A 27,286-nucleotide genomic window follows, 5' to 3' on the forward strand; every position below is an offset into this window, starting at 1 on the left:
CAGTGCTCCTTACTGTTTTCACTAAACTACGCTGAGGAAAGAATTATGGGAACATCCAAGCTCGAAAGTTAAGTGTTTATTTTAGAGCTCCCGTTAAAAATTGTTAGTTTAAACCATGGAACAAATGTTTTTTGTGAATAATAGCCTAACTGTGTTTACTTGTTAACAAGTTGCTAATTTTATATAGCTTGTACATTCAAGTGTGATCTATAAAAGTATTCTAGGATTAATAACATTGGTAAGGAAAGCCTAGGAGTACATATAAACAGTATTCTAGGGTCAATAACATTGCTATGGTCTTATGAAGCCTATACCCTTACAGGGGACATAGACCTAGAACAGGTAATAGCCTAACTAGATTAAGTGGAAATCCCTTATTAAGGGAATGTTCCTACCGCTACTTTAGAAACAGCAGGGCTGAGTATCAGACAGAAAGGTAGGCTTGGCTACCATAAAACAAAAAACCAGATTAAAAGAGGATTAAATTTTGATGTAGCTTATATCCTTAGGCATTTAATTAACCCTAGAATAAGAAACGACCTAGAATAGGTTAAAAGAATCCTCTAAGAGATCTTCTATGCTAAGATTAAGATAGATTATACTAGAAGGATTAACCTAAGCCATACAAAAAAGCAGCTTGGGTTAGTAATTAAACAACTTAGTTTATAGAAGATTAGTCCATATGGCATGGTAATTTAGAATTAATATTTCACATAGACACTGAAAAAGGACTAACAGTTTAGGCAATGCCCTATATGCTGTCAGAGTCAACCTAGCCATAAAATTATTAAATTTAGGCATGGTAATCAAATTAACCTGTAAGATGTAATATACTAATGGCACAGGGTTTTACAAAAGTGCCCATTCTTAAAAACCAATTTATACTAATTACAGTTGTTTCTAATAACAACTCGGTTCTTTCACTACAAGGCCACCATTATGCAGGACCCTCAGCTCAAGTATTCCGCAGAAAATTGCTCGGTTCGCTTTTTGCCAGTGGGTACGGCCCATTCCACCTGCCATGAGCATAGTCTTTGCAGAAAACAGGACCCATTTGCTTGGTCGTCAGATATATGCGAAATTTACAGTGTGCTCCTGGCAGCAAGTTTTAAGGACGAGACAGCTCGTTTCAAGTTGTCACGATGGGTCCAAGGGTTCAGCAAGGGGGAGGAGGGGGGATTATATCTTTCCAGCAGAACTCTGGCAGCAAATATTTAACCCCTTCCCAGAAGATCTATATTTGGGCCAGAACCCGGTAACATCAGTCCCAAATACCTCCCAGGTTAACCCTGCGGAGGAAATAGAGGAAGTTCCTCTTGGAGGTGATTATCACACAGATGAGGTTGATATTGCTACTGAAATGACCTTGCTGAACCCAGAAGGTCCAGGGACACTACCTTCCACTAACCGTGGGAGAAACTTTCCAGAAGGAATTGAATCCCCCATGCAACTCTCAGAAGCTGATCAGGGTCCTTCCCCCAAAAGGGACACAAGGATTCAATTAACCCCAATTGAAATTATTACATTTTCAGAGGGGTATAGAAACTCACCCAGGACCTCTGTTCCCTGGGTAACAGGCAGTCACAGTTCAGCTGTGGATACTCAGTCAGATTATGCAAGCTCCCACAAAAGGGATACACAGTTTGCAGCATTTGATCAGTTCCGTAAGAAAATTACGAGTAATATCAAAGATGCCCTTGCCACAGACAGGCAATATATAATGGACATATTGCACGATTCCAAACAGGAAATTAATGAAATCAAGTCAGTGATGTACACTCCAAAGTACTGTATCCTGCATTCGAAAAGGGAGAGTGGAAACAAACTCTGACCAAACAAGATCCAAGGTTATGCATTTATTCTTTACTTCTCTACTCAGGCAAATGACCAACATCCCAATGGCAGAACAACTTGAGCTACAATGATTAATTTAGAGAGTTTTACTCCCCTTAGACAACTACAGTCAGTTACTGCAAAAGGGAAAATAGGTTTCTACAGGACTCAGCCTTCTCTCTGTTTTGGGAACAGACAATATCATAAGTTTCCTAGGACCACAATTAGAAGATCTTATCCATTAACCTCAAATTGGTAGTCAACTCCATGGAAGCAATTGTTACCCTTCATTTCAGCAAAGGAGGCAGAAGTAGCCAGAAGTCTACCTTTGGGAACTTAAAAGATGAGCCTTCTCCCATCCTCAAGTCAACCAGTACCATGGTGACTGAATCCAGAAATCCAGGCACTACTTGTAGGAAATGGATACCCAGATCATTGAATAGTTAAAATTTTGAAACGAAGTTACTGGTTTCCACTTCTGGAAAGAAGTACCACTATTCTATCTCCTCATTTAATTAAATTATGAGTCCCTTAGTCGTTTATAAAAGACACTGAAGCTCCTGGCAACTGGCAATAAGGTGAAATCCATTTCTGGCCAAAAAGGCCATAGAATAAGTTAAATAGATGCCAACATTTCTACAGCATGTCGTTCGTTATCCTGGAGGCTTCCAGGAGTTGGAGCCAATTGTTGGCTTCAGTGCCCTGAACGTTAACCTCAGCTCTTGCCTTTCCGGATGGAGACAGTTGCCTTAGTATGTGACTCCATTTGGCAGGACAATTTCCTTGGGTCTCTGGATCTGAAATAGGCATACTTTCAGATCCTAGTACACAAGTCTTCCAGGATATTCCTTTGGTTCTTTTGTCATGGCACAATCTTCCAATTTAAGAGCAGGTGTTTTGGTCTGTCTTGGTTTCACAAGGCTTCACTAGAGTAATAGCCCTAGCTGTGGTCTGAGCTCATATGAGGGGCATCTGGTTAATGAGATATCTGGATGACTGGCTGACCATGGTGTCTTCATCCCAAGGATTCCTGGGGCATCTCATCTACCTTGTCAACTTATGCCTGCACCTGGGTCTAGTCATCTACTGGGAAAAGTTGTGCAAAAATATTATTTGCATTTGTACACAAATATTTCTGTTTTACATTTGGTTCAGAGGCTACCAACATTCATGACACTTTGGCTATGCATTTCAATTCAAGCCTTGGCCTAGGCTACTACAAGTATACAGGATAATAATTTCATTCTTAGCTGGAAATGGCACTTGCAGTTGAAGACTGATTAATCTTCATGTAAATTTAAGGTTGATGAATGGAAACTCTGACTCTTGAGGTGTCCTTAGTCTTCTTAGGGTTTCAAACTAGCTTATGTTCTACTGAACCGTAGTTAGAGCAAGCATTTAACTTCTAATTGGTTTCCTTCCATAACTGTTCCCTTCTAGAACTGGTTCCCTGTAACACTACAGTATATTTAGGAAAGCATTCTTGTGCCTAACAGCATGCAGTCCTTAGCTGAAGCTACGCTGTACTGCTGTTTACCTTGACTCTTAATCAGCACAGTTAGCCTGGCCTTCAACCTAAGATCTGACACTTTTATAACACCTTTTGGAAGAACATTGCAGGGTTTCTTATTCTACATATGATGGCATGAATGCAACCACGTGTGTGAGTAGCCTGGTGCAACTTCATGAACACTGTCAAAACAATCCTTAGTTATTTGCTGTTACAACATGAAAGAAATACAAAACAACTCGACTAACTGTTATGGCAACATGTACAGTATAAACTAGACAAGCACAAACCTTTCACAAGGGAGAAATATTGCACTTCAAATGTAAAACAAGGGAGTACATTCCTTTCCCTTTCTCTTGTTGACACACATGTCTAGAACAGTCTAATGCTTACCAACCACACATCTACTTACTTCTAAGCACACTTAATCATAGGCAACCTCAACTTCATGTGGCTAACTTCACATCTTGATAAAATGAAAACCAATTTTGTTTTTTATTACATAGTTTACACAGGATATTGCCATTAATTTTTAATGAGGGATTTTCATCATTACAGTTGGATGACACAAACCAGATGAATTATCTAGGTATAGACATAGACACTGCAGTTTTTAAACTTCAGCCCAACAGGGAGAAATAAAAAAAGATTCTATTCTCTTTTACATAAGTTTCTACAATCCATGCTTCTCCCTAAAAGTTGTGAAAAGAATCTTAGACTACCAAATTTTTCATCTGGGGTCTCTTCAGCTGAAGTTACATCAGCAGTTGTCTGCCCTAACAAACCAAAGGACTTCTCAGTACAGCTTCTAGAGAAGGTCTTGATAGAATTAGAATGGTGACAAAACAACAACATTTTCAAAGAGAGTTCCTACATTTACCAACACTTCAAAAGAAAATTGAAGGCCCACATATTGTATGTAGTAGCTTCATGCCAATGATCTTCAAACAAATTTACAACAGCATGCAAATTTCCTGGAACTGAAGGCAGTTCTTCTAGCTCTGCAAGCCTACCAATCCCAAGTATCCAACAAAATCACAAGGATAAAGATGGACTCCACCACAGCTGCTTACCTACAGAATGGAATCACAAAACTCCAAACAATGTCACCTAAGAGTGAAAACTATGAGCTGCCAAATTACTGCTCTGCTCTACCAGACCGAGCCACTTGCATAAGCAATTCAGTCTGGTCCCGTGTGACAATTTAAGAGCTGTAGACATCCTCCCTTCTATCTGGTAAGACTAATTCTAGAGAAGTTCTGCCATATAATCCTGATATCCCCATAAATTGCAGTTCTTTGAAAATTCCATAACTGTTGGTTAAGATGAAATTATTGAAGATACTAACAAAATTTCTAAAACTGACTGGTTTCTAAAACTTAACATTTGCTGTTAGTTGAAGTCTGACATTCATATAAATGAATTATACCGTTGTGTGCTAACCTCCATTTTCTACATTCATGGACTGGGTCATGTATAACAATGGAGTCACTTTGACATGGCACTCTTTGTTTTTAAGTGTCCTAATCTGATGATGGACTTGATCATTTTAATTTAATCTTAACAGATTCCAAATCCACAAAATCTTCCATTAATTAAAGATGATGGGTTCTTGTTCTACAGATGTTAAATAGTTACCAAGTACAAAGGTTATTTTTTATCCTGTAATTGTAATTGCCACTTATGTTGCTTCATCAGCATTTTAATTTCCCGTATGTCCACAGGGCCAAGGATTAAACATATTTTCAACATTCCCATCAACCTGATAAAATTTAAGTAATTAAATCTTTATTTTCTATGCAAGAGAATTTTTAGGATGCTGGTTTTGATGAGCTTCTATGCCAATTCTGTAGTTCCAGAATTTAATAATTTCTATGGTAGTATACTTTCCATAAATTTGACTACCAAATTTATTGCATACACTTCTGCTCTGGAAAAACATTATCTGGTATAAGAAGTGACAAAAATTTTGAACTGTCTACATAAATTGCATAGTGTGGATCTCTAAACCTTATGTTCCAATGTGTCTTGTTTATTAGGTTCTGGACATTGATTTTAAATTCTTTGTTATCCAAGAAGGCATCAGTTCCTGAAACTGCTGAAAAACTACATATGAGAAAGACTCAATGGGCCGATCAGTTCTAACTGATAATGGCGAGTTACTATCCACAAAATGTCTACATGGTTAAATAGACTTTTAGGAGAATCGCTTACTTGAACTTTTGTTGCACTCCACATAGTAACATGGCTACATTGTAAGGAGAGTGGTGGTTCATTACACGAACTAACTGGAGAATACTTAAAAGCTCCAACACTGGGTCAAGGAACTTTCCTGTCGATTCTGATGATGAAACAAATATATGATATACAGTAATTTATTATAAATAAAACAACTGCTTTATGTAGCAATACAGCAACCCTTTGAGATTTGTCTGTGGCAAACCACACTGATTATGGACAAGGCAATGTTTTTCTTTTAGTACTCAATGTGGATTTGTTTTTCATGACATAATGCTGGTTTCCCTGTCATTTTAAAAGTTATATACTTCTGATTTACTGCATAATGTTCAGACAACAGTCAACATGACATACTGAAGTTTGCCAAAAAATTATTTGCAGATGATGTCACTTGATGCTATCAGAATCTCAACAGTTGGGAAGATGTCATCAGAACCTTAAGAGACTGAGAATAAGCTGACATTGTCAGCATCTGAAAGGGTTTACACTGATCTACTGACACCCCAAGTAGTATGAGAATGTTTTATATGCAAGTTTAGAGAAAGTCTGTTTTTCCTTTATAAGCTACTTGGTCATCCCAATTAGGAGAGTCAAAAACTAAGCATAAAAATTTCACTTATTGACACAAGAGAAAACAGAATTTCATACTTTCCATAAAGCTTGATGCTAATACTTTATTTCAGATTTCAATAAACATAAAGCTTTAGTCCTTTGAATGGAGATCAAAAAGCCAAAGGATGAGGACCATTTGTCAATTTTAAAAATGACAAGATTTATCATTCTTTGAGAATGAAAACTGGATTATTTATTATAAAGCCATCTACATAATGATTGTTTTCCAACATTAGTAGGCAGCTTTTTCATGGTATTTATGGCGAAGATAAACAGGGTGCCCCTGAGCAAACTGCATTTACGGGTGCATTTTTTCTCATTCAACTGCGATTTCAATACATTTAAATATTCTATGACTGTGGTCCTCTAACTATAATAGCCTAAAGATAACCTATTATATTAGGATCCAAATCAAGCTATTAATATAATTTATGATTTACACAGCAAATAAAGGAAGCCTGGCATTTACAATTTTTCCTTTACTTTGCTCATACAGCTTTTCATGATATTTATGGCCAAGATAATCATGGTGCCCCTGAGCAAACTTCATTGATGGGTGCTTTTTTTTCACATTTAACTGTGATTTGCTTACATTCAAATCCTCTATGACTCTGGTCCTATAATTATAATAATCTAATGAGTATCTATTACACCGGGATCTAAGTCAAGCTGTAGATATAATCTATGATTTACATAGGAAAAAGGAAGCCTAGCATTTATCATTTTTCCTATACTTTGCTCATATGGCTTATCAAAGAAATTGGTATAATCATTATGATTTCTGGGGTCTTCCCCTGCTAAGCAATGAGAAACACTATGGCTTCTTGCCATGATCTTGGAGATTTTTCTGGTTCATAATACATGATACTGCAGAGGTAAGATGTTGCTGATGGAGGCAGTTTATACAATTCAAATGAAATATTATCCCCACCAACAACAGATCTACTATAAGAAGTAGGATCACATTCAAATTCTGCCATGATACGATTTTTCATAGTGTATTAAATCTTCATTTAGTTCAAAACTTACGATACGGACCTTTATTTTTTCTCTGGTATCATGAATTGATCCCATTTACATTTTTATCTGTTACATGTATGTAACGATAGTTGGATTTTTTATTTATAAACAATGTTTTAATATTCATCTTGTTATAGTTTTACTTGTATGTTTGTTATTTTTAAGATTTAATTTTTTGTAACTGACCTAAATTCCCTTAGTTGATTGTTTCTTTCTGGGATCTTTCCTTTAATCTTTTTTTTCCAGAAATTTATATAAATTCATACATGTTTTCCTTATATTTTATGACTGACACGTGAGTAGCTTTTTTTCATTTAATAAATGACTTTGAAGGCTTAAGCACATGTAAAACAAAACAAGAGGTTTGTCTTTTGTATGGGCAAATAATTCATTGTTCTACCAAATTCAGAACACATAGGTGTAACCATGTAATCCAATAAATAAATGTACCAGGAAAATTTATTCATAACACTTGTCAAAAGAAAAGTACTTACGATTATCCATAGTTGTTGCCTGCATTGGAGGACTAAATGCGCTAAAAATCTTTTCTGATTCATGTGCACGAACACTAAATTCATATGTACTAAAAGGTTTCAAACCTGTTATGATCGTTTCTGTTATATCACTGTAAATAGATAAAACCAAGTAAGTATGCAGTGAGACATGACTCACACATTTTAAATGAATATTTAATACTATCAGAATCTTATTTTAATAACAAATACTATGCTATACATAGATATGGTATAAAGGGGTCTAAGAGTTTTGGTAAAAAGCATTTTAATAAATCAACAAAAATACAATCCCTGTAACTATAAATTCTTGATAAAACAACATGTATCTTACAAATACTACTCTCATTTTGTGACACTTGGCAACATCTTGGTCTAGTCAAGCAAACAGCTTGTTTAACCACTTCACTAAGAAACATTATTTTGCTATAAATTCCTTTATTATTCATATATGAGACAAAGCCACAGCACAGGCTTCATTTATGTGTCCTACATTATTTGGAATTCCCATTTCCCTTACCAATGTGTTTGGTTGCAAATGCTGGTACTGTGCTTAAATAGACTCAAATGTTAATGGAGCTTCACTAAGAATGTTCTACAGTATTCCCTGACAGATGTTGCATTAAGAAAATATAAACTAAATACAGCAAAGATTTTTAAAAGCTGTTTCACCGATACAAAACCAATGCCTTTCTTATTCAGTGCGAAGGAACAACCATAATTTTACCCAAAATTACATTACAATTACACTACTGTATTACTATTTGCCAGAAGTCCCCTTCTAAGGACAGTACTGTATTATTGAATACGATAGCTGTTTCGATGGCAATCTATTTCTATAATCTTCTCTATACATTTTATATTTTTTCTATAGCAGGTAGCTGGTATGTTAGGTCTCTTAAGGTCATGGGAAGATGTTCCAAGACATAGGGTTCACTATTTTCCTCTTTCAATACGATGGTCATCTACAGAGCATTATAAAGCAAATCATTGCAATACAAAGGTGCAATGATATATATAGTTAAGTAGTTGGATTTGAGTCACTGCATGAGCAGGTGAGTTGAATTTTGATTGGTTGGTCTGGCAGAAAGATGTTCTTGTTAGTGTATCCAATACCTAAGATGCTAAGAACTCTTGCTGTTGTGGCTGCTCTGACAGCTTGCTCAGGTGTAGGTGGTCACTGTCCTTTTCACTCTCCTTTCACTCTACTCTCCCATATGTATTTGGTGCCAGGTAATGTCTCATACTTCTACTATTGTTGGAAGACATTCAACATTGTTAACTGTATCATGGACTTCTCTTCTAAGATGTGTAAGGTCTTAGGAAGCATATGAATCAACAGTCTGGGATGGAGTATGTGACTTTTGCTACCCTTATTAATTCACCCCTTTCAGGTCGTCTGTAGTGTTCCTGTTGGTTTTGGCTGAAGATAGCTCCTTCCTGAAAGTGGCCACAGATTTCCTTTGAAAGTCTGATGGTTGTCATTCCAATGTATGAGTAACAACATCATTCCACCAGTCATGCATATTCATAAATGACATTAAGATTTCTTCTAAGACATCTCTAGGTCTACCAGGTTGCTCTCTAGGAAGAACTGGCTGATCATGCATGTTTTTGTAAGGATAACCTCTTGTCTATTTACAGTCGGTAGGAAATTTTCCTTAACCATTTTCCTTGCAGCTTCTTCATCCTCTTGCCATTTTCCTTGTGGCTTCTTCATCCTCTTCCCATTTTCCTTGTGGCTTCTTCATCCTCTTCATGTTTAGAACTCCCCCAACCACCCACACCACTAAACTGTAGATAACATCATGAGTGGGGAACGTCCTAAACAAAAAAATGACCATTCTCCAGAATGATGATGTCAAGGAAACTTTCTCAGAGTTGCTGGGGTTCTTCAGTCAGATCTTCATTGTGTGGAAGTCTGCAAGAGGATGGAGACAGTTTATCAACCTCAGTCAGCTAAACAAGTTCTGACTGACTGCCTTCTGTATGAAGACAATGGAATCTATTTGGAGGTCCATACACAGGGAGGACCTCCTTGCTTCTAAAGACCTGAGGGATGTGTATTTTTAGGTACCCATCTACCTACTTCCCAGGAAATACCTTGTTTCATCTGGTGGGGTCTCATGTTCTATTTCCAGGCTTTTACCTTCAGTTTACACACTGCCTCTCAGGTCATTGCCAAGATTCTAGCTACAGTGGCCTCCTGGGTCCACTGTTGAAAACTACATCATTGGCATTACCTAGATGATCAGTTGGTGCTGGAAAGAGCTGCAGAGATATTTATGAGTCCTGTTGGGTGCTGGGTCTGTAAGTAAACAAGGAGAAATCTGACCTGCTACCGTCAACTCTGAAAGTCTATCTGGGTATACCAGTAGACAAGAGTGACAGACTTGGTCTAACCTTTAAAGAAAAAAGTGCATCATCTCCTCAGAACCATGGATCGGTTCCTTCAGCATGCTCACCTCCTTTCTTATTTATCCCAATAATCAACAAGGTTCCACACACAGCCTATCAACAACCTTCAATGGAGAACCAATCATCAGAACCTACTAAAGGGAGTGTCTATGGTCCCCTATATTCTGGGGCTACACATGTTCTCGGATACCTCAGTGTAAGGGTGGGGTTCACTTTTACAGGTCTTATGGTCAGGGAACCTGGTCCAGAGAGGAAAGCCACTTACACAAATACTTCTTCAAACTTTAATCAGTCTTCTTAGGCTTCCAAGCATTTGTGACCACCTTGCCTAGTCTCTGAGTGTGGGTCGTGCTTTGCTAGGCCTGAGTTTGCATCTCCTGCTGGCCAATGAAGAATTAGAAGAATTTATTTCTGGTGATAGCAATTCATTTCTCAGTATGATGTGGTTTGGATTCCACAATAAGCTGTAGGTCCCGTTGCTAGGTAACTGATTGGTTCTTAGCCATGTAAAATAAATCTAATCCTTCGGGCCAGCCCTAGGAGAGCTGTTAATCAGCTCAGTGGTCTGGTTAAACTAAGGTATACTTAACTTCTGAGTGTGGGTCATGGCTGACAATACCACATCCATCACCTACCTGAGAAATTATTAGGAACATGGTCAGAATCACTCTGCCTGCAGGTAGTAGAGAACTTCTTTTGGGCAAAGGAACATTTCAGAGGTTAGCTCCAACACAGAAGCCTGAAATATAATGGAGAATGTGCTCTGCAAGTGGTACCAAGTCCTCTGCAAGGTGTTGGGAGGTTTTGGGGCTCCCTTATTGGATCTGTTTGCCATGTCACTGGATGTCGAAATTTCTCTGTTCTGTTGCTTTTTGAAAGACACTGTCCAATAAAGAATTCTAAATTTGTCCTCATCACTCAGGAGGGTTTGGATCTCCTTGAGATCCTCACCAAAATGATGACTTTTAGTGGCCAAAATTATCTCTACTGACGTCAAGGTGGTTCAAGAGGAAGGCTTCACATATCCAGATAAGACACTGGGCTTGTTGGGGACACAAAGTTCCCTCTCTTTTGAGTAATAGGAGTGCTCTTGAAATGTCCAGTCTGAAAGTAATTCTTGCTGGGATGCCACTGCTAAGAAGCCGTGTGAAAAGCATGAATCATAATAGGAACAGATCATTCAATAGCAGGAGATATAACTGAATCAACAGATGTAATTACAGGTGTGTGGTGTGCACTGCCCATGCAGGACAAGCTAGTAAAACAAGGTTTGTTGCACTCATTAGCAGCCATAACAACAGTAAAAGGTCGAGAAAGGCCCAGTGGGATGGTGGTAGAACTCTCCATCTAAGCCAAGCAAGTTGCAAATACTGTAGCATGCATCAATAGCAATTTAGTGGGTACTGAGGGATAAGCATATTTTGGAAATAGGAAACTTTTGGCAATGTAACCCACTATTGTCAAATGACACCTCATCTATACAAGCACATGCTACCATACTGTGCTCACCATGGCCAAAAGACTACATGCATGACAGGTGAGCATATACCACAGCACACACTTCAAAAAGGGGGAAAAATGTGTGAAGATTTTATCAATAGCCCAACAAATATGAGAAGTTCATTTGGTAAAGTAAATGAACATCCACTCCCCTTAGAAGAGGCAGAGCACTAACACGCATGATAAGAATAACGTGAGACAGTAGCAACAAGAGGAGAAACACAAACAAGAGATAGCAAAACTTCTAAATCTCAATGAGTTACTAAAATCATAAACATGATGAGTGGGCCATGTCTAGCCTTGCTAGACATTGATATGCAGGGCCAGGCATGAGACCTGGCTTTGGGGGAGAGCTCACGTCTTCTTAAAGAGCTTACAGAATCTTGCAATATACTATCCTGAAGAGATTTCCCATTTATACAGAGCACTATACACTTAATTTCCAGGAGACATAAGAGTCTGAAATAACAAATTAGTCACTGGAGCATGCATGCCATGTGCTATATACACTACTTTCAAGATTAACATCACGTACTACATGAAAAACATCCAAACCAGTTAACTTGAGAGGAGAGGCTACTGCCAGTTGTACCACTCACTTCAGGTGTCACAGCAAAAAAATAAAAGAGCATGGAATAGCACGTACCTCTGAAGAAGGATATCAACTATGGTGAGATAGGGGTTGTGATTCCTCTGCTCAAGAGGGGAATAAGTGGATTTTCTAAAGGTGTAGGTTCAATTACATCAGCTTATAAAGAGAAGAGAAGAGGTAGTGCTTTAACCTACCCACTCTGGGAGGCAGATAAGGTTGAAGCAGAGGGGGAGTCAACCATGAGTCGGAGGCAGAAGAAAGGCCCCCATCCATGGACTACAGGTAGTCCCCGGGTTACGGTGGCTCCAACTTATGGTGTTCCGCACTTACAGCACTTTTTCAAACACATTCATCAAAAAATCGGTTCCAGGTTATGGCCGATGTTCCGAAGTTAGGGTGCAGTAATTAGGATTACGGCACCGTTAGCGCTTATGTTCCGAGCTATGGCATTTTTCAACTTACGGCATGACATGGGAACTGCCTGTATTAGGGCAGACCTAGTGTGCCTCCTGCAACTGAACATATCCCACCAAGCCTCTAACTAGTCTTTACATACAATATACCAAATTAAAAAGTAATTTATATTTTTTCTAACATACACACTTACGTTTTCATATACAGGAAGTCCCTGGTTATTGGCAGCCTCCGTTAATGGCGATCCAGTTTTATGGCGCTTGTCTAGTGACGACTATAACTGGATTTTCGACACTGATCTCCAGTTACCGGCGCTGACGCCTGGTTATCGGTGCTGATCCCCACTTATTGGCAGCGTTGATCCCTGGTTATCGGCACCAATAACCGAGGATTGGTGCTATTATCGCTGATTTTTAGTTATCATCAAGCTGTCGGGAATGGAACCCCCGCTGATAACCAGGGACTGCCTGTATTCTGTGCTTACCCCAGCTTTGGCTGTTCTCGACTTGTCCCTGAAAACAAAATCCTAACGCTACCTGGGTCATGTGGGTTGACCTGACCCAGCCTTCTTCCCTCCCCTCTGTATGAGACAGCCGATACCTAGCTCCACTCAATCTCCTAGAAGGAAAGAGAGATCAGGACTACGTGGGGTGGTACCAGGAGGGTAACCTTCCTATATGAAAGCATAGATTCATATGTTAGGAAAAATACAAATTTATTTTTACTAATTTGGTATTTGTTCTGACATATATATGAACTTACGCTTTCATATATGGAGCCTCACCTGAAATGGGAGGACGATCTCTAAGGTAAACTTGTAGGAATGTTACCCCTACTACCACCAAGGACTGTAAGGGTGTAAGCCAGTGTAGTGTACTCATTTTTTTCTTCGTAATGTAGCTGATGACGCCTTCCCCTTCTGATGGAACTCCTGTAGGGCTCTATGTCGTCAAATGACTTGTTGTACAGCCACCACCGGATCCAAGGTGAAGGTATCTAAGGAGCACAGTTGCATACCTGATCTCCAAAAGTACTACAAATTGAATGGGGATGGTAAGACACAAAATATGAGTTGTACCAGCACAAGCATTGGTATAACCAAGCAATTATTTACAAAAAGAAAGATGTACAGTCACCACCTGACTTACAAATGAGTTACATTCTGAACTGCCGTTCGTATTTTGAATGTTCGTAATCTGGTCTTTAATATGTAGTACATGATTTTTGCTGATGTTTACATTCCCTAGTTAACCCAGGAGTCAAACATTATACTATTTTCACTGCATTTTTAAATCATGCAACATTGTAAAGAATTACTTTGGATGATAGAAAGGTAAAAAAAAAATAAATAAATAAAATTTAGATTCACACAGCAGTCAAAATTTAGTATTTTTTCCACCCTTTAAAAGTTATGAACTTGGAGCGAATTTCTAGAAGCAGTGTCTAACATTAGAAGTTCACAAAGTATACAATGCACACCACCATCTATTGACAAAAACACATACTAATCATTTCCTATGGGGAGAGGAAATATAGAAAATGGGAATTCATCAAAGAACAACTTAAATCAGGAAGATAGAAATAATAAGTAGGAATATTTTACAAATATGAAAGAGTATTCTTGTGATTGTAAGAAGAATACATGGTAGTAAATCACGAGAATACTTGGGAAAATCAGGGAAGGGGTTAAAGTAACAGGTTCTTCTTCCTCTTCATGTTCTTCTGTTCTTTGCAAAATTCTTACAAGTAGAATAGGTGCACAGAGCACAATTTAAACTTGTGACCCCATCTGCTCATATCTCTATATGTTCGTAACTTGAATATTCATAAGTAGGGTGGTGACTGTACATTAACCCTTAACCCGTAATGGACGGGAATCCTCATATGAGTATTAATATTAAGCACTATGTGATTTGGCTGTATCAAGCAGGAAAGGATTTCCATCACTTCAATGGCCCATAAATGACTGGTGGCAACTTTAGACTCAGCTCAGCTCAGTCAGTGGGTGTCTCAGGGAGATCAGTATTGTTCTTGACTTGATGGGGGGGATGTCTTGCTCCTCTCTCTCCCAAGACATCTTTTTATTTATTTGCTCATAAATATACCCAGGGATTGCTGTTGGTTTTAGTTTTTATCTTTTATGATATGATGTCAGTTATAATTGTAATTTTGCAGAGAAATATTAGAAAAAACATGTATACCTTCAAGAAAGTTACTGCAGCTCCCCATCTCAGTAAATTTATTTTATGTAAATATTTTACAACAAATATACTCAGAATTTGTTACTGATTTTATTTCTTATCTGTCATGATATTGTGTGCACTGTAATTATAATTTACAAAATGAAATAAAATAAATTATTAGAAAAAACATGTATAACTTGGTAAAATTTATGTAAAAGAGGCCCCACACAGGGTTGTAAACACAGCAGTCACTTTCAACTTCCTATGGAAGGTAGGGAAAATTTTATACAATTTTTTTTTACTTACACCATGTGCATTTGCATATCTTCCACGTTCCACTAATGTGTTTTTATCTTAAATTGGCCAACCTTAAAGTCTGCCCAGTCTGGGGGGTTGCATGATACATAATTAGCCGATCCCTGGGCTAAATATACAGCACTGTACAGTATATCAAGCACACCCCCAGACCAGGCAAACTTTAAGGTTGGCCAATTTAAGAAAAAAAAAACACATCAATGGAAAGAGGAAATATGCAAATGCAAATGGTGTATGAAAAAAAAATTCTAAAAATTTATCCCTATCTTCTACGGGAAGTTGAAAGTGACTGTTTACAATCCTGTTGGGGCCTCTTTTACAAGACGCTTGTAAAAATATGTTAATTTTACCAAGTTATGCATGTTTTTTCTAATAATTTACTTATTTTGTAAAATTATAATTACAGCTCACACAATGTCATGGCAGATAACTTAAATCAGTAACAAATTCTGATTATATTTGTTGTAAAATATTTACGAGATTTACCTACATGGGAGACGCACTAACTTTTTGTGAGGTATACATGTTTTTTCTAGTATTTCTTTGCACTTTTCTTTGCAAAATTACAATTATAGCTTACATACTATCATACAAGATAAGAACTAAAATCAACAACAATCCTTGGGTATATTTATGAGCAAATAAACAAAAAGATGTCCTGGAGCTGCAGAGCGGCAGTACATTCTCCCCTCTGAAATCTCAAGGCATACTGATCGATGTCTCTTCCATGCTGAGGTATTATAGTTGCCATACATCATTTATGGACCACTGAAGTGCTATGAACATCTTTCCCGCTAAATTCACTCACACAGCATGGCGCAAAATGATTACTCACATGAGGATCCCATCCATTACCCAAAACCTGCTCTAGATACTCATATGAGGATTTTAGTCCATCACCCAAAACCTGTTCCAGTTATTCATGTGAGGACTGCAGTCCATCACCCAAAACCTGTTATAGATATTCATATGAGGATTCACATCCATTAAAGTTTAAAATCCATCATATCCAGCACCCTTGGGACCAAAGTTGCCAGTTATCTGAATTTACCAATTATGAGAGAAATCCTTCTAAAATGCTATAACATGTAACCTGAATTCTCAATTCACTATTCATTACCAATTTCAGACGTTATGCAATATTAAATAATTTATAACGCCTTAAACTGGACATTACCCTATGCTCGCCTAACTGATGGTAGTGTGCAGGTGCGAAGGTGCTTATATTCATACATCAATGCAGCAGATGACAGACAGATGCACTCACTTTTCTCTCTCAAAATTTTTTTTTTTTTTTTAAAACTTGCCATTTGCTTGGCCCTTGGGTTCCTTCTGCAGTCCCCAAAAAGACTCGATGGCCAAAGAACAATCTGCCGAACAGGCTACAGCCTCTTCCTTGAGATCAATAAAATGACAGATCATTTTAACCCTTAATGGATGGGAAGCATCACATGAGTATCAATAACAGGTTTGGGTGATGGACAGGAATCCTCATATGAGTATTAATATTAGGCGCCATTCGGTTTGGATGAATTTAGCAGGAAAAATGTTCATAGCGCTTCAATGGTCCATAAATGACTTAAGGCAACTATAATAGCTCAGCATGGGAGAGATATCGATCAGTATGCCTTGAGATTTCAGGGGGGAATGTACTGCTTCTCTGCAGCTCTAGGATGTCTTTTCATTTATTTGCTTATAAATATACCCAAGGATTGTTGTTGGTTTTAGTTCTTATCTTTTATGATAGTATGTAAGCTATAATTGTAATTTTTCAAAGAAAAGTGCAAAGAAATATTAGAAAAAATATATATACCTCACAAAAAGTTACTGCATCTTCCCATCTCGGTAAATCTCGTAAATATTTTACAACAAATATACTGTAATCAGAATTTGTTACTGATTTTAGCTCTTATCTGTTATGATATTGTGTGAGCTGTACTTATAATTTTAAAAAATAAAATAAAATAAATTATTAGAAAAACATGCATAACTTGTTATTTTTACAAAGAGGCCGCATACAGGGTTGTAAATACAGGCAGTCCCCGGTTAATGGCAGGCTCAGTTAATGGCGATCTGGTTTTACGGCGCTTGTCTAGCAACGAAAATCTGCAATTTTCAGTGCAGAAAATCGCCAATTTCCGCTTATCGGTGCCGATAATTGGGTATTGGCGCCAATACATACCTAACAGAGAAGCTGATGACTGAAAATTGGCACTTTTCTGAGCCGATGAGCCCAAAAATCGCCAATTTTTGGTTAACGGCAATTTTCGGTTATCATCACACCCTCAAACTGGAACCCCCACCAATAACTGGGGCTGCCTGTAGTCACTTTCAACTTCCTATGGAAGGTAAGGACAAATTTTTAGAATTTTTTTCTTACACCATGTGTATTTGCAAATCTTCCTCTTTCCATTGCAGTGTTTTTTTCTCAAATTGGCCAAACCTTAAATTTCAAGTCTGCCCGGTTTGGGGGTGAGCTTGATATATGTTTAGCCTGTCTCTTAAGGGTTAATCTTCACGAAGTGCCTCCGCAACTTGGGGGCATCTGAGTCCTAAAGCATAGGACCCTCAGGTCTCTCCAGTTCCTCATTCTCCTGAGTCGCTCCCTCAGCAGGAGAGGGACACTCAGCAGAGCCCCCTGGCAGTCTCTCTACCACTCAGACATAAACCTGTCTGGTCCAAGGGCTGACCTATGTACATAAACCTCCATGGTGGGGATGGGATGGGACCGAAAACGGTCCCAGTCCTGAACCCCAAGCCTATCCAGCTCCCAGCTCCAAGAAAACCCCAAGGAGGTGGAGGGGACAGGTGAGGAATCATGAGCACCCTTGCTCAACCTGTCAAAGACTGAAATCTTGGCAGATGAGCAAAGCTGTGGGCAGTTGTCAACCAGTGGTGATGATGTCCGCATGGTTCAGGGAGAGCGGTCCCACTCACACAAATGTGGACTGGAGCTGTCCCTCAAGTGTGCTTCAGTCCTCGAGAAGCTGGAGCTTCTACAAGAAAGGAAGAATGATCAGGAGACTTCCTCTGGTTGGCTGGGCTAGGCAGTCCAAGTCACTTTTCCTGTGACACCTGAGCCTCTTTAGGTGGGAGGGGGTGGAAAAGCACCTGCCTGTTCTCATTTCATCCTCTCTTGCTGGCCGTGCTGGCAGGCGGGACCGAGTCTGTATACTGGAAACCCTTGATAGCCTGGGTAGGGGTGCTACTGGGGCCAGTACCAGTACACTGGAGGTCTGGAGAACAGCAGGTAGCAGTATCGCTAGCGAGAGCCACGTCAGTCCTCTCTGCACCAGAAGACTGACTGCTGGAAGCTTCCCAAACACAGCCAAGTTCATTACCAAAGAAAATGAGTGGAGGAGAACCTCCCCCCGAGACTTGATTGAAGGCAACACCCTCGGACACATCACCAATGAGATGTGGGAAGAAACCAAGCAGGTGGAGGCAGTCTGAGAGCCAGTGGAGACCGGGACCATCGAAGTTGTCACAGTCACGGTAGAAGCAGTTACAGGATAACCCTTCATCGCCTTCTGGTGGTCAATAAGGGATGAAACACTTCGCTCACTCGAGATGCCCAGGGAGGGCCACAGCTCCATGAACCTCCCTCCTCCATTACACCTGGAACGAAAGTCAGGTTAGGTGAGGGCTCTTCCCTTCATTCCGAGAGAGCGTCCTCCAGAGGACAATTCTCCCTCAGAAAAAATAGAGGCTCCAGGTCAGAAAATAGGCTGGACGTCCTCCCCACCTCAACGGCTCTCTACCGAGTGCTCAGTAGAAGTTGGAGAGAGAGAGAGAGAGAGAGAGAGAGAGAGAGAGAGAGAGAGAGAGAGAGAGAGAGAGAGAGAGAGAGAGAGAGAGAGAGAGAGAGAGAGAGAGAATACTTCCTTGGGGGTAGCAACAGTGGTTGTGAGTTTGGCAGATGAAGAAAAATACTGAAGAGGAGCTCTGGTGTCACTGGCAGAGTATTACAATCCAGTGACACTTGATTGGTCCCACTCATGCTCCTGCAGGAGGTGCAGAGGATATGTAGGTCTACCTCAGTGGAGGAGAAGAACCTATTACAAGGCATGTCCTTCCCTAGACAGTGCCTGAAAACCTAAGGTTTCCTCTCTGAGATGGATGGTTTAACTGATCGAGGGGTTTGAGATATTTTTATTCAATGAGAATTCATTAATCATGCATCAATATAAAACAAGAAAGCATGCAAGAAAGCAAACAGCACGTTAGGTAGAGTCTGCAGAGATGCCTATACATGATGGCAGCTGGAAGCAAAGTGGAGTGCATACCGGCAAGTGGGCAGGGATTCCTTACCTGTTGATAGTTAACGACCTTGTCTGAAGGTAAATGACAATTCTGGCTTGCATTTGCATGCTAAATCCTATATAAAGAACAAATTTAGTATCTGTGTAGGAACAAACTGTAATTATGGATGTACCACCACCGAAAGCAAAAAAAATGCATGAGATTGGCAGATTTAGCAAGAAAAAGGGTAAAAATATATATATATAGCTAAAAGTGGGAACTAAAAAAATTCTGTAGATCAATATTAACAGGTTTGTTCAAAATGGCAGCCATACACAGAATGATGTTCTATGGCAGTGGGTGCACTGTGAAGCCCAAATTTATGATGGCCAGTGTAAAGTCATTTTCTTTTAAAGCATGTCTGGAAATGTAGGTGATGCACATTTATGCAGTCACATAGTGATGGGTGTTTATGGCAAAACAAAGGCAAATTATCTTAGAAAACAAAAGTAGCGCAATATTTCTGTCAACAGTAGCAAATTAGAAACTACCAAATAATCAAACCACATGATCATAAGACCAATCTGCTAATAAAAAAACTATTCATTGCTTTAGTCAGAGGATTTCCTGTTTAAGCTTGGGAACTGACAGAGAAAATTCCCAACTTTAGGAAAACGGTTACCTTTCTACTCTCCAAGACCAAGTTGCCTTTGCTCAGTACCCACTGATAGTACTTTATGATTTTATTTTACAAAATTTTTAGTTTTTCTGTCCTACACAGCTAAAATGAACATGAAAAATATTTTTGCATTGTGAAGGAAACAAATTTTTCATTCTCTTGACCAACAGACTCCAAAAATATCCAGCCTTACTGGGGTACACCAGTCCAACCCTTCATTCTCTTTCTTCAGAGGGGGTAATAAAATGGTACAACCTGGTTACTACCTTGATTTATTAACAAATAAAGCCTTCTCTTTAACTTAGAATCAATATTTACCTTCGAACAAGTGTAGGTTCTGGTGGCTGATGTAACAGAGGAACCTCATAATATTTAACCATAAAATAAGTTCCATCTTCACGTCCTCCAGCGTCTTTCCATGATAAACGAACACTAGTCTGAGACAACGGATTAACTTCCAGCTAAAAAGACAAAAAAAAATATTTGCTCAACAACACTGCTGAACAATGATGTACGTGATCTGAACATTTCAAATAACCTGCTAAACATAAATAAGAGAGCTCTTTCAGTGTATAAAAAACGTAGCATACAACAGTTGTACCTTCACCTACCTTGAATATCCCTTTCTCATTACATTTTTATTCAATTATTAACCAATGTGTATATACTGCATTGAAGAAATACTGTTTTTCAAAATTAGTAAAATAATGGTTTACAAGGCCAGACTTTTTCCTCTTACCAATATTTGATTTTCCCATCTTTTTATTTCACTCTTAACACTGATATGGCAAATTTTAAAAGTAATCTGTATTTTTCCTGACATACAAACCTGAAGTTCTTTCCATTAGAATAAGCTTGTGAATGTGAGACAGAGAGGCTGCTAAAAATTTGACAAGGAAGTTGACTATCAACTGCTGCCAGACGAGAGGGGTGGCTGAGGTGGGTCATTATGCAAAGGACTTCAGGTTTATATGTTAGGAAAATTACAAATTACTTTAAAAAAATTTTATCCTACACAAATTACAAACCTCTGTTCTCTACAACTGGAAACTTACCCATTGGTGGGACAAAATCAGTTCACCAAACCTGGGATGCATCCTTCCTGGGATGAAAGGAGCAAAGAAAGTGATCCCACACTTCTAGGATATTGCCCATTTAGGATGTGCAGTTGCTAGGCTTCTAGACCAATTACTAATGGGTTTGCACACAATTACTTGATCAGGCTGGAAAAACTCAAGTAATAAGTTCGGGACAAAAAAAACCAGCTACTGACTACAAAAGTAATGGATTGGTGCCCAGCTACATATAATAGATTACCCGCACAGCTTGTCCACCCAGCATGTACTCAGCTGAGCCTCCAACTCTAGTGACCTACAAGGGAGAAAGTCAAGATAAAGAGGGGAGCCAGTCACTCACCCATTCTCTCTTGCTCACCGAATATCTTAGACAAGGTGCTACCTGTCCCATTAGGGGAGCTGGGCTAGCTACACAACTTGTTGAGCAGCTACAACAGGACCCTAGGAAAACACATCCAAGAACTTGGCAACATCCTGCAGGTAAAAGGAGGTCTGACAATTCCAAAACCCAACATATAACACCTGCTGTGCTGATTGGTTCCCCGGAATGCCATGAACAGAGTGATGCCACTGACCTGTGAGCTCTCACCTTGACTGTACTCTTGCAGAAGGTCCAGATACCACTGGACATAATGCTATTTTGGTGCCACCAGTGTTAGCCTGAGGTTTGAAGTTATCAATACCATTGACTACCTTCTGGATCAGGCAAAACAGTAGAAAAGCTATATGTTGAGGGTGTTCCATGGGTGTTGGAATGTGTCTTGAGCTGTTCTGGATTGTATATATGAAATATGAACTTCATAACAAATTACTGTCAGTTTTTATACTGAATGTTAAAATTTTTTTGTGTAGCAATCCTTGTTCATATGTTCATTAATGCTAATGGTAACTCCACCTCATTGCAGGTCTACTGTTGTGGGGTGGATTACTATTACTTTGATGTAATGTCTGGCTGCACTGTGGCAAGACTGAAGTAAGAAAAGGCAACAGAAATTGAACAGTTGTTGTAAATACCTGATAAGAGATTAGTAAGAAGTTGTTGATAAAAACTGTGTGTAGTCTGGTGTCTGCAGTATTTTCTGGAAAGAGTGCGACACTGATAAGAGGCTTGTGCAAAATTGCCGTTGATAAAAATTGTGTGTAGTCTGGTGTCTGCAGTATCTTCTGGAAAGCGTGCAGTGATGCTGATAGAGGCTTGTGCAAAACTGACAACTGCCATACAAAAGAAATCGGTATCAACCCTTTTTTCATTTCTTGTGACCTAAATGAACCATACACCCAAACTGGACACAATTAGCTTGTATGTGTATATTACAAGGATATGAAGAAACTGGATACTGGAGTTCACTTAGTCATGATGTATATTTTTTGTGTTGTTGTGAACCATTCATACCACTAAAAGGGGTTGGGTTGGCATAACTGTTGTAAGCCATAATTTATAAAGAAATTACCATTAAGTTAGCGAAGTAAGACGATCATCATAAACTAAGTGACATGGAATGAATACTGATTGTAAGTCTGTTCAGTTAGGTAGTGTCAACAGGAATTCAGCGGTAACCTGTGCTGACTGTAGATTTTGTAAATACAACTACTAGTAAATAAATCTAGGTTAAGTGGTGACTGTATGATTTGTTCCCCCAAGACTAATGAAATGAACCACTGATCTTGCTCCACATCTTCAGTAATTTAGTAACTTGACAGTTCCTAAGAGGAAATAAAACAACGACAATACCGGCAGCTTTCTGTTGTGCCAAGAGGCAAACTGGTCTATGCTTGGAGTCCCCCACTCCTTGAACAACTTCTCCACTACAGAGGTGTGTAAGAGAACACTCAGTTCCTATCACCTGTGTCTAGTGGCTGAGCTTGTCTGCTACTACATTCCATGATCCTGGAACGTACCTGGCTGACAGCTCTATCGACTGGGCCACCAAACGCCTGTGCAACTGGACTGTCAATACTAACGGCACTGTCTGCTATGGAAATAAAACTAAACCTCACCACTTGTTGACATAGTGCTGTTGCTCATCAACACCATGGAGGGCCCTATCACATGGTTCCGGAACTCGTGCAACATACGAAACACTGCTTTAAACTCAAAGACCTTGATGTGGAGGTGCCAGTTGTCCTGGTTCCACACACCTGGCACCAGCAACTCCTCCAGGTGTGTGTCCCACCCCTTGTTCGATGTGTCCGAGAAAATAAACATCTCCAGAGGGAGAGTGTTGAGAGGCACTCCGACCGTGAGGTTCATGTCATCCAACCAAGCTCGACCCTCTCTCCCCTACCGTGAGAGAGGGACCACATAGAAGGGAAGGTCTGTCACATGGAACCAGAACCCTTTGAGTCTCCACTGAAGGGAGCATAGATGAAGATATCCTTGAAGGATAAGCTTCTCTAGGGATAAGTGACATAGGACGATTTGTCAAGCGAGTTGTTCCTGACGAGACAGGAACTTCTGGTCAATTCCCCGAACTTGGCAATGTGCGATTCTGAAGGGAAAACTCTCGCTGCTGCCGTATCTAACAGCATTCCCAGGTACTTTACCCTCTGCTTAGGGATGAGATCCAACTTTTTGTAGTTTATCACTATCCCAGGTTGCCACTAAACCCAGTAGCTGGTCCCTGTCCTGTCGCAACTGCAAGCAAAAGATACCTCATCAGACTTATCCTGTACAAATCAGCCCAAGATGAGACCAGCATGAACACCTGCGAGAACATCTGAGGAACAGTCAAAAGACCAAAACAAACACAGTGGCTTGAATTGAAAGGCAACTCTTCTGAGGGTATATTGGAGGTACAGTAAACACCACCGTATTCACGGGGGATGCGTAACACACCAGCCCTATCGAATAGCTAAAACCCACGAATACTTAGTACCCTTCTAAAAACACTTAGCACTACCTATTTTGATAGTCCAAACACACACAAAAAAACTAAAATTACTTATACAGGTATTGTACTACTTACGATGGGGTTGGGTTCCAAGAAAACCCATCGTTTGTTGGAAAAAATGTATCTTGAATATAATCCTAGCCTACACTAGGGTATTCCATGCTATGTATACATATACATTAGCCTAGCCTACACTATAAAATATGCTCTACACATACACGGTACAGTAATTATTAAAATCGGCTAATTCTGGAGGTTCATGCAGAGTAACTTATGATAATTCAATACAAAGAGAAATTGAATAACAAACAAGAATTAGCTTAGCCTACACTATGGTACATCGTATACGATAGCCTAGCCTACATTATACTGTACTCTATATTCACATAATGAATATGGATCTTTTCCTTGGATCTTTTAAAATGTTATGCCTTAATTCACTGTATCCAATAATATTGTACATGCAGAAAACCCCCGTATTCGCGGGGGATGCGTACCACACCCCCACACCCAGCGAATAGCTAAAACCAGCGAATACTTAGAACCCTGCTAAAAACACTTAGAACTGCCTATTTTGATGGTTCAAACACACACAAAACAAACTAAATATGCTTATACAGGTATTATCCTACTTACGATGGGATTAGGTTCCAAAAAAACCATCGATTGTTGGAAAAAACGTAAGAAATACCAAAACGTATCACGAACACAGCCTAGCCTACAATAGGGTATTTGGTACCATGTATACATATATGATAGCCTAGCCTACACTATAAAATATACTCTTTACATACACAGTATAGTAATTATTAATACTGTATCAGCTAATTCTGGAGGTTCATGCAAAGTGACTTATGATAATTCAATACAACGAGAAATTGAATAACAAAGAAGAATTAGCTTAGCGTACACAATGGTACATTGCATACATATATGGTAGCGTAGCCTACATTATACCGTGCTCTATATTCGCATAACATATTATACAAACATCAACATAACGAATATGCATCTTTTCCATGGATCTTTTAAAATGTTATGCCTTCATTCACTGTATCCAATAATATTGTACATATTCTTATACTGCTTTTGTATTATAAATTATGATCACAGCGATCAATGCTTTGGTTTGGAAATGTTTACACGGCATTTATTTCGTCGCATTTGACTCAGTTCAGAGCACTTTTCTTGTTTCTATTTAGCATAAATGAATCTCTAGAGTCTAGATTTATCCAGCTGTATCCGTTGCTGCTCGGCAAGAAAGCCTATGCTTGCCAGGAAAGCTGGAAAGTCTCCCAGTCCTGAACACACAGGAATGTACTGCCTGAAGAACTGCTTCTTGTGTAGCTGCTACAGGAGGTTGGGTCAAGAACTCTTCTCGATGCCTTGGAAGCAGAGCTATCAGGTCGGGCGCAAGGCGAAGTCTCCCAGCATTTGTCTATAACTGGGGTGAGCAATGCTTGTGAACCCTTAGCGAACAGACAAATACAGCAGGAAAAACATAGATATCAATGTTTCCTACAAAGACAGTATGCCTCACTGTAGCAGCCCATGGGTCTGGTGCAAAGGGGCGAGAAAACTACTGATTTTGTTGTGCCAGGAGGTAAACAGAAAGATGGTAGGGATCTCTCAGTCAAGCAGTCAAGGAGTCTCTTCGTGAAGAAAAGAGTGAAGAGCATGTTCCGTCCTGATCACTCAAAACCCGAGGCTGAGCTCGTCTACGAACACATCCCCACTGGGAATGTATCTGGCTAACTGAGCTATCGAGTATGCTGTAGAACACTCAAGTACCTGCAAATGTCGACAGGTGAAACAGGAGGAAAAAACTATTCCCTCTTGTTTGTCGAAGTATGCCACTAGTGTGGTGGTGTTGCTCAATGAAACCACTGAGTGTTGCAAAACTCATCCTGAAATTCTCCGAAAGCCAAAAGGCTGCCTTGAGTTCAGGATGGCGATGAGAAGGTATCAATTTTCTCAGCCACATACCTTCAAGACCAAGTCTTCCAGGTGTGTGCCTATGCCTCGATCGGTGAATCCGAGAGTAGACACATGATTTGAGGAGAATATGCAAGCATATTCAAAGGTTCCTTCAATCAAGCATTAGCCTAACTCTTTCCTCATACCTCAGAGAGGAAAGAAGGATGGAGGACTGGAAGCAGAGCTACTTCATTCTCCACCAAGGGGAAGCTTCTGCAAAATGACAGGATACTAAGACGATTAGCTCTAGCTGGGCTAGCATTTCCCAAATTGGGAGCATGGGAGAGGAGGCGGGATGGAGGTTTGATGAAAAAGAATTGCCGAGACCCAAGGGGAATGGATACTTCTCCTGAAGGAATTCATTCCCAAGTCTCAGCAATGTTGCTGCCAGGTCCAGAGAGTCGACAAGTATCTTTTCATCCAGGCATCTGCAGTAGGAGAACTTCTGGTCAATACTTCTTCTCTTCCCTTCTGCCCTCCTTCCTTATGGAAAAGAGGGTGGAAAGAGACAGTTATGCGCACTTTCCCAGAAGGGAAGAAGGGGACGTGTGTTTCCACGATCTTCTTCTGAAGCCTGGGACTTCTTAGGAGTCAAGGAGGCTGGCTGGCTTGAACTTAAGGTCAAGCCGAGATGACTAAGACCCAAAGGTCTTGGCCATTGTCCAAAGGACAAGGCAGTTCCCTGGTACGAACCTTGATTACTGTGGTATCTGGCAAATCTTTGAAAAAGAAAGGCAGAACCAAGTAAAGGTTCGTTCCTACGGGACGAGCCAACTCGGGACTTACGAAATCAGAGATCTGAAGTAAAGGTTTGTTCCTACGGGTCGAGCTAACTAGGGACTTACGAAACCAGAGATCTGAATTAGGACAAAGTTCTTCTTCTGAATTAGGACAAAGTTCTTCTTCTTAGCACCAGAATTGCCCACAGATTGCTGCCTGGTGCAGGAAGACCCATCCCCGGACAGGACCAGTCTCAGAAGGCAGGGTTCTCTCCAGGAATGGTCATATCCGAGGACAGAAAGCCTAAAAGTGAAGGATCGTCGATCCATCAAGAGACTGTCTGGAGGAAACCAAGAGGTGTCCTCCAAGATTGCTGCCTCTCACTGCAGAAGAGAATACCCATCATGGCAAGGAGAAGCAGAGAGAGAACCCAGTCCGGATGAAGCAGAGTCAGAACAACCTGTGGTCAGCAAGACCCCTCAGAGGCAAGAGAATTCATACTCTGTCGAGGGGGGGAGGAGTTTGGTGTCTCAACCTGAATGAACTCGTCTAAA

The 27,286-nt window shown here is 39.7% G+C and overlaps 1 protein-coding gene across 4 annotated transcripts in view; it reads right to left on the bottom strand.

The window, feature by feature from the left end:
• Window positions 1-27,286, bottom strand: part of LOC136854671 (protogenin B-like) — a 507,887-nt gene that overhangs the window by 56,455 nt on the left and 424,146 nt on the right. For all 4 annotated transcript variants that reach the window (XM_067131267.1, XM_067131266.1, XM_067131269.1 and 1 more), the window contains 2 exons: window positions 20,387-20,529; window positions 7,708-7,838 (listed from right to left, as the gene is read on the bottom strand). In XM_067131267.1, coding sequence (XP_066987368.1) covers window positions 7,708-7,838; window positions 20,387-20,529 — 274 coding nt within the window. The remainder of the gene's footprint in view (window positions 1-7,707; window positions 7,839-20,386; window positions 20,530-27,286) is intronic.

Source organism: Macrobrachium rosenbergii, chromosome 29 (assembly GCF_040412425.1).
Source record: "Macrobrachium rosenbergii isolate ZJJX-2024 chromosome 29, ASM4041242v1, whole genome shotgun sequence".
Lineage (NCBI taxonomy): Eukaryota > Metazoa > Arthropoda > Malacostraca > Decapoda > Palaemonidae > Macrobrachium > Macrobrachium rosenbergii.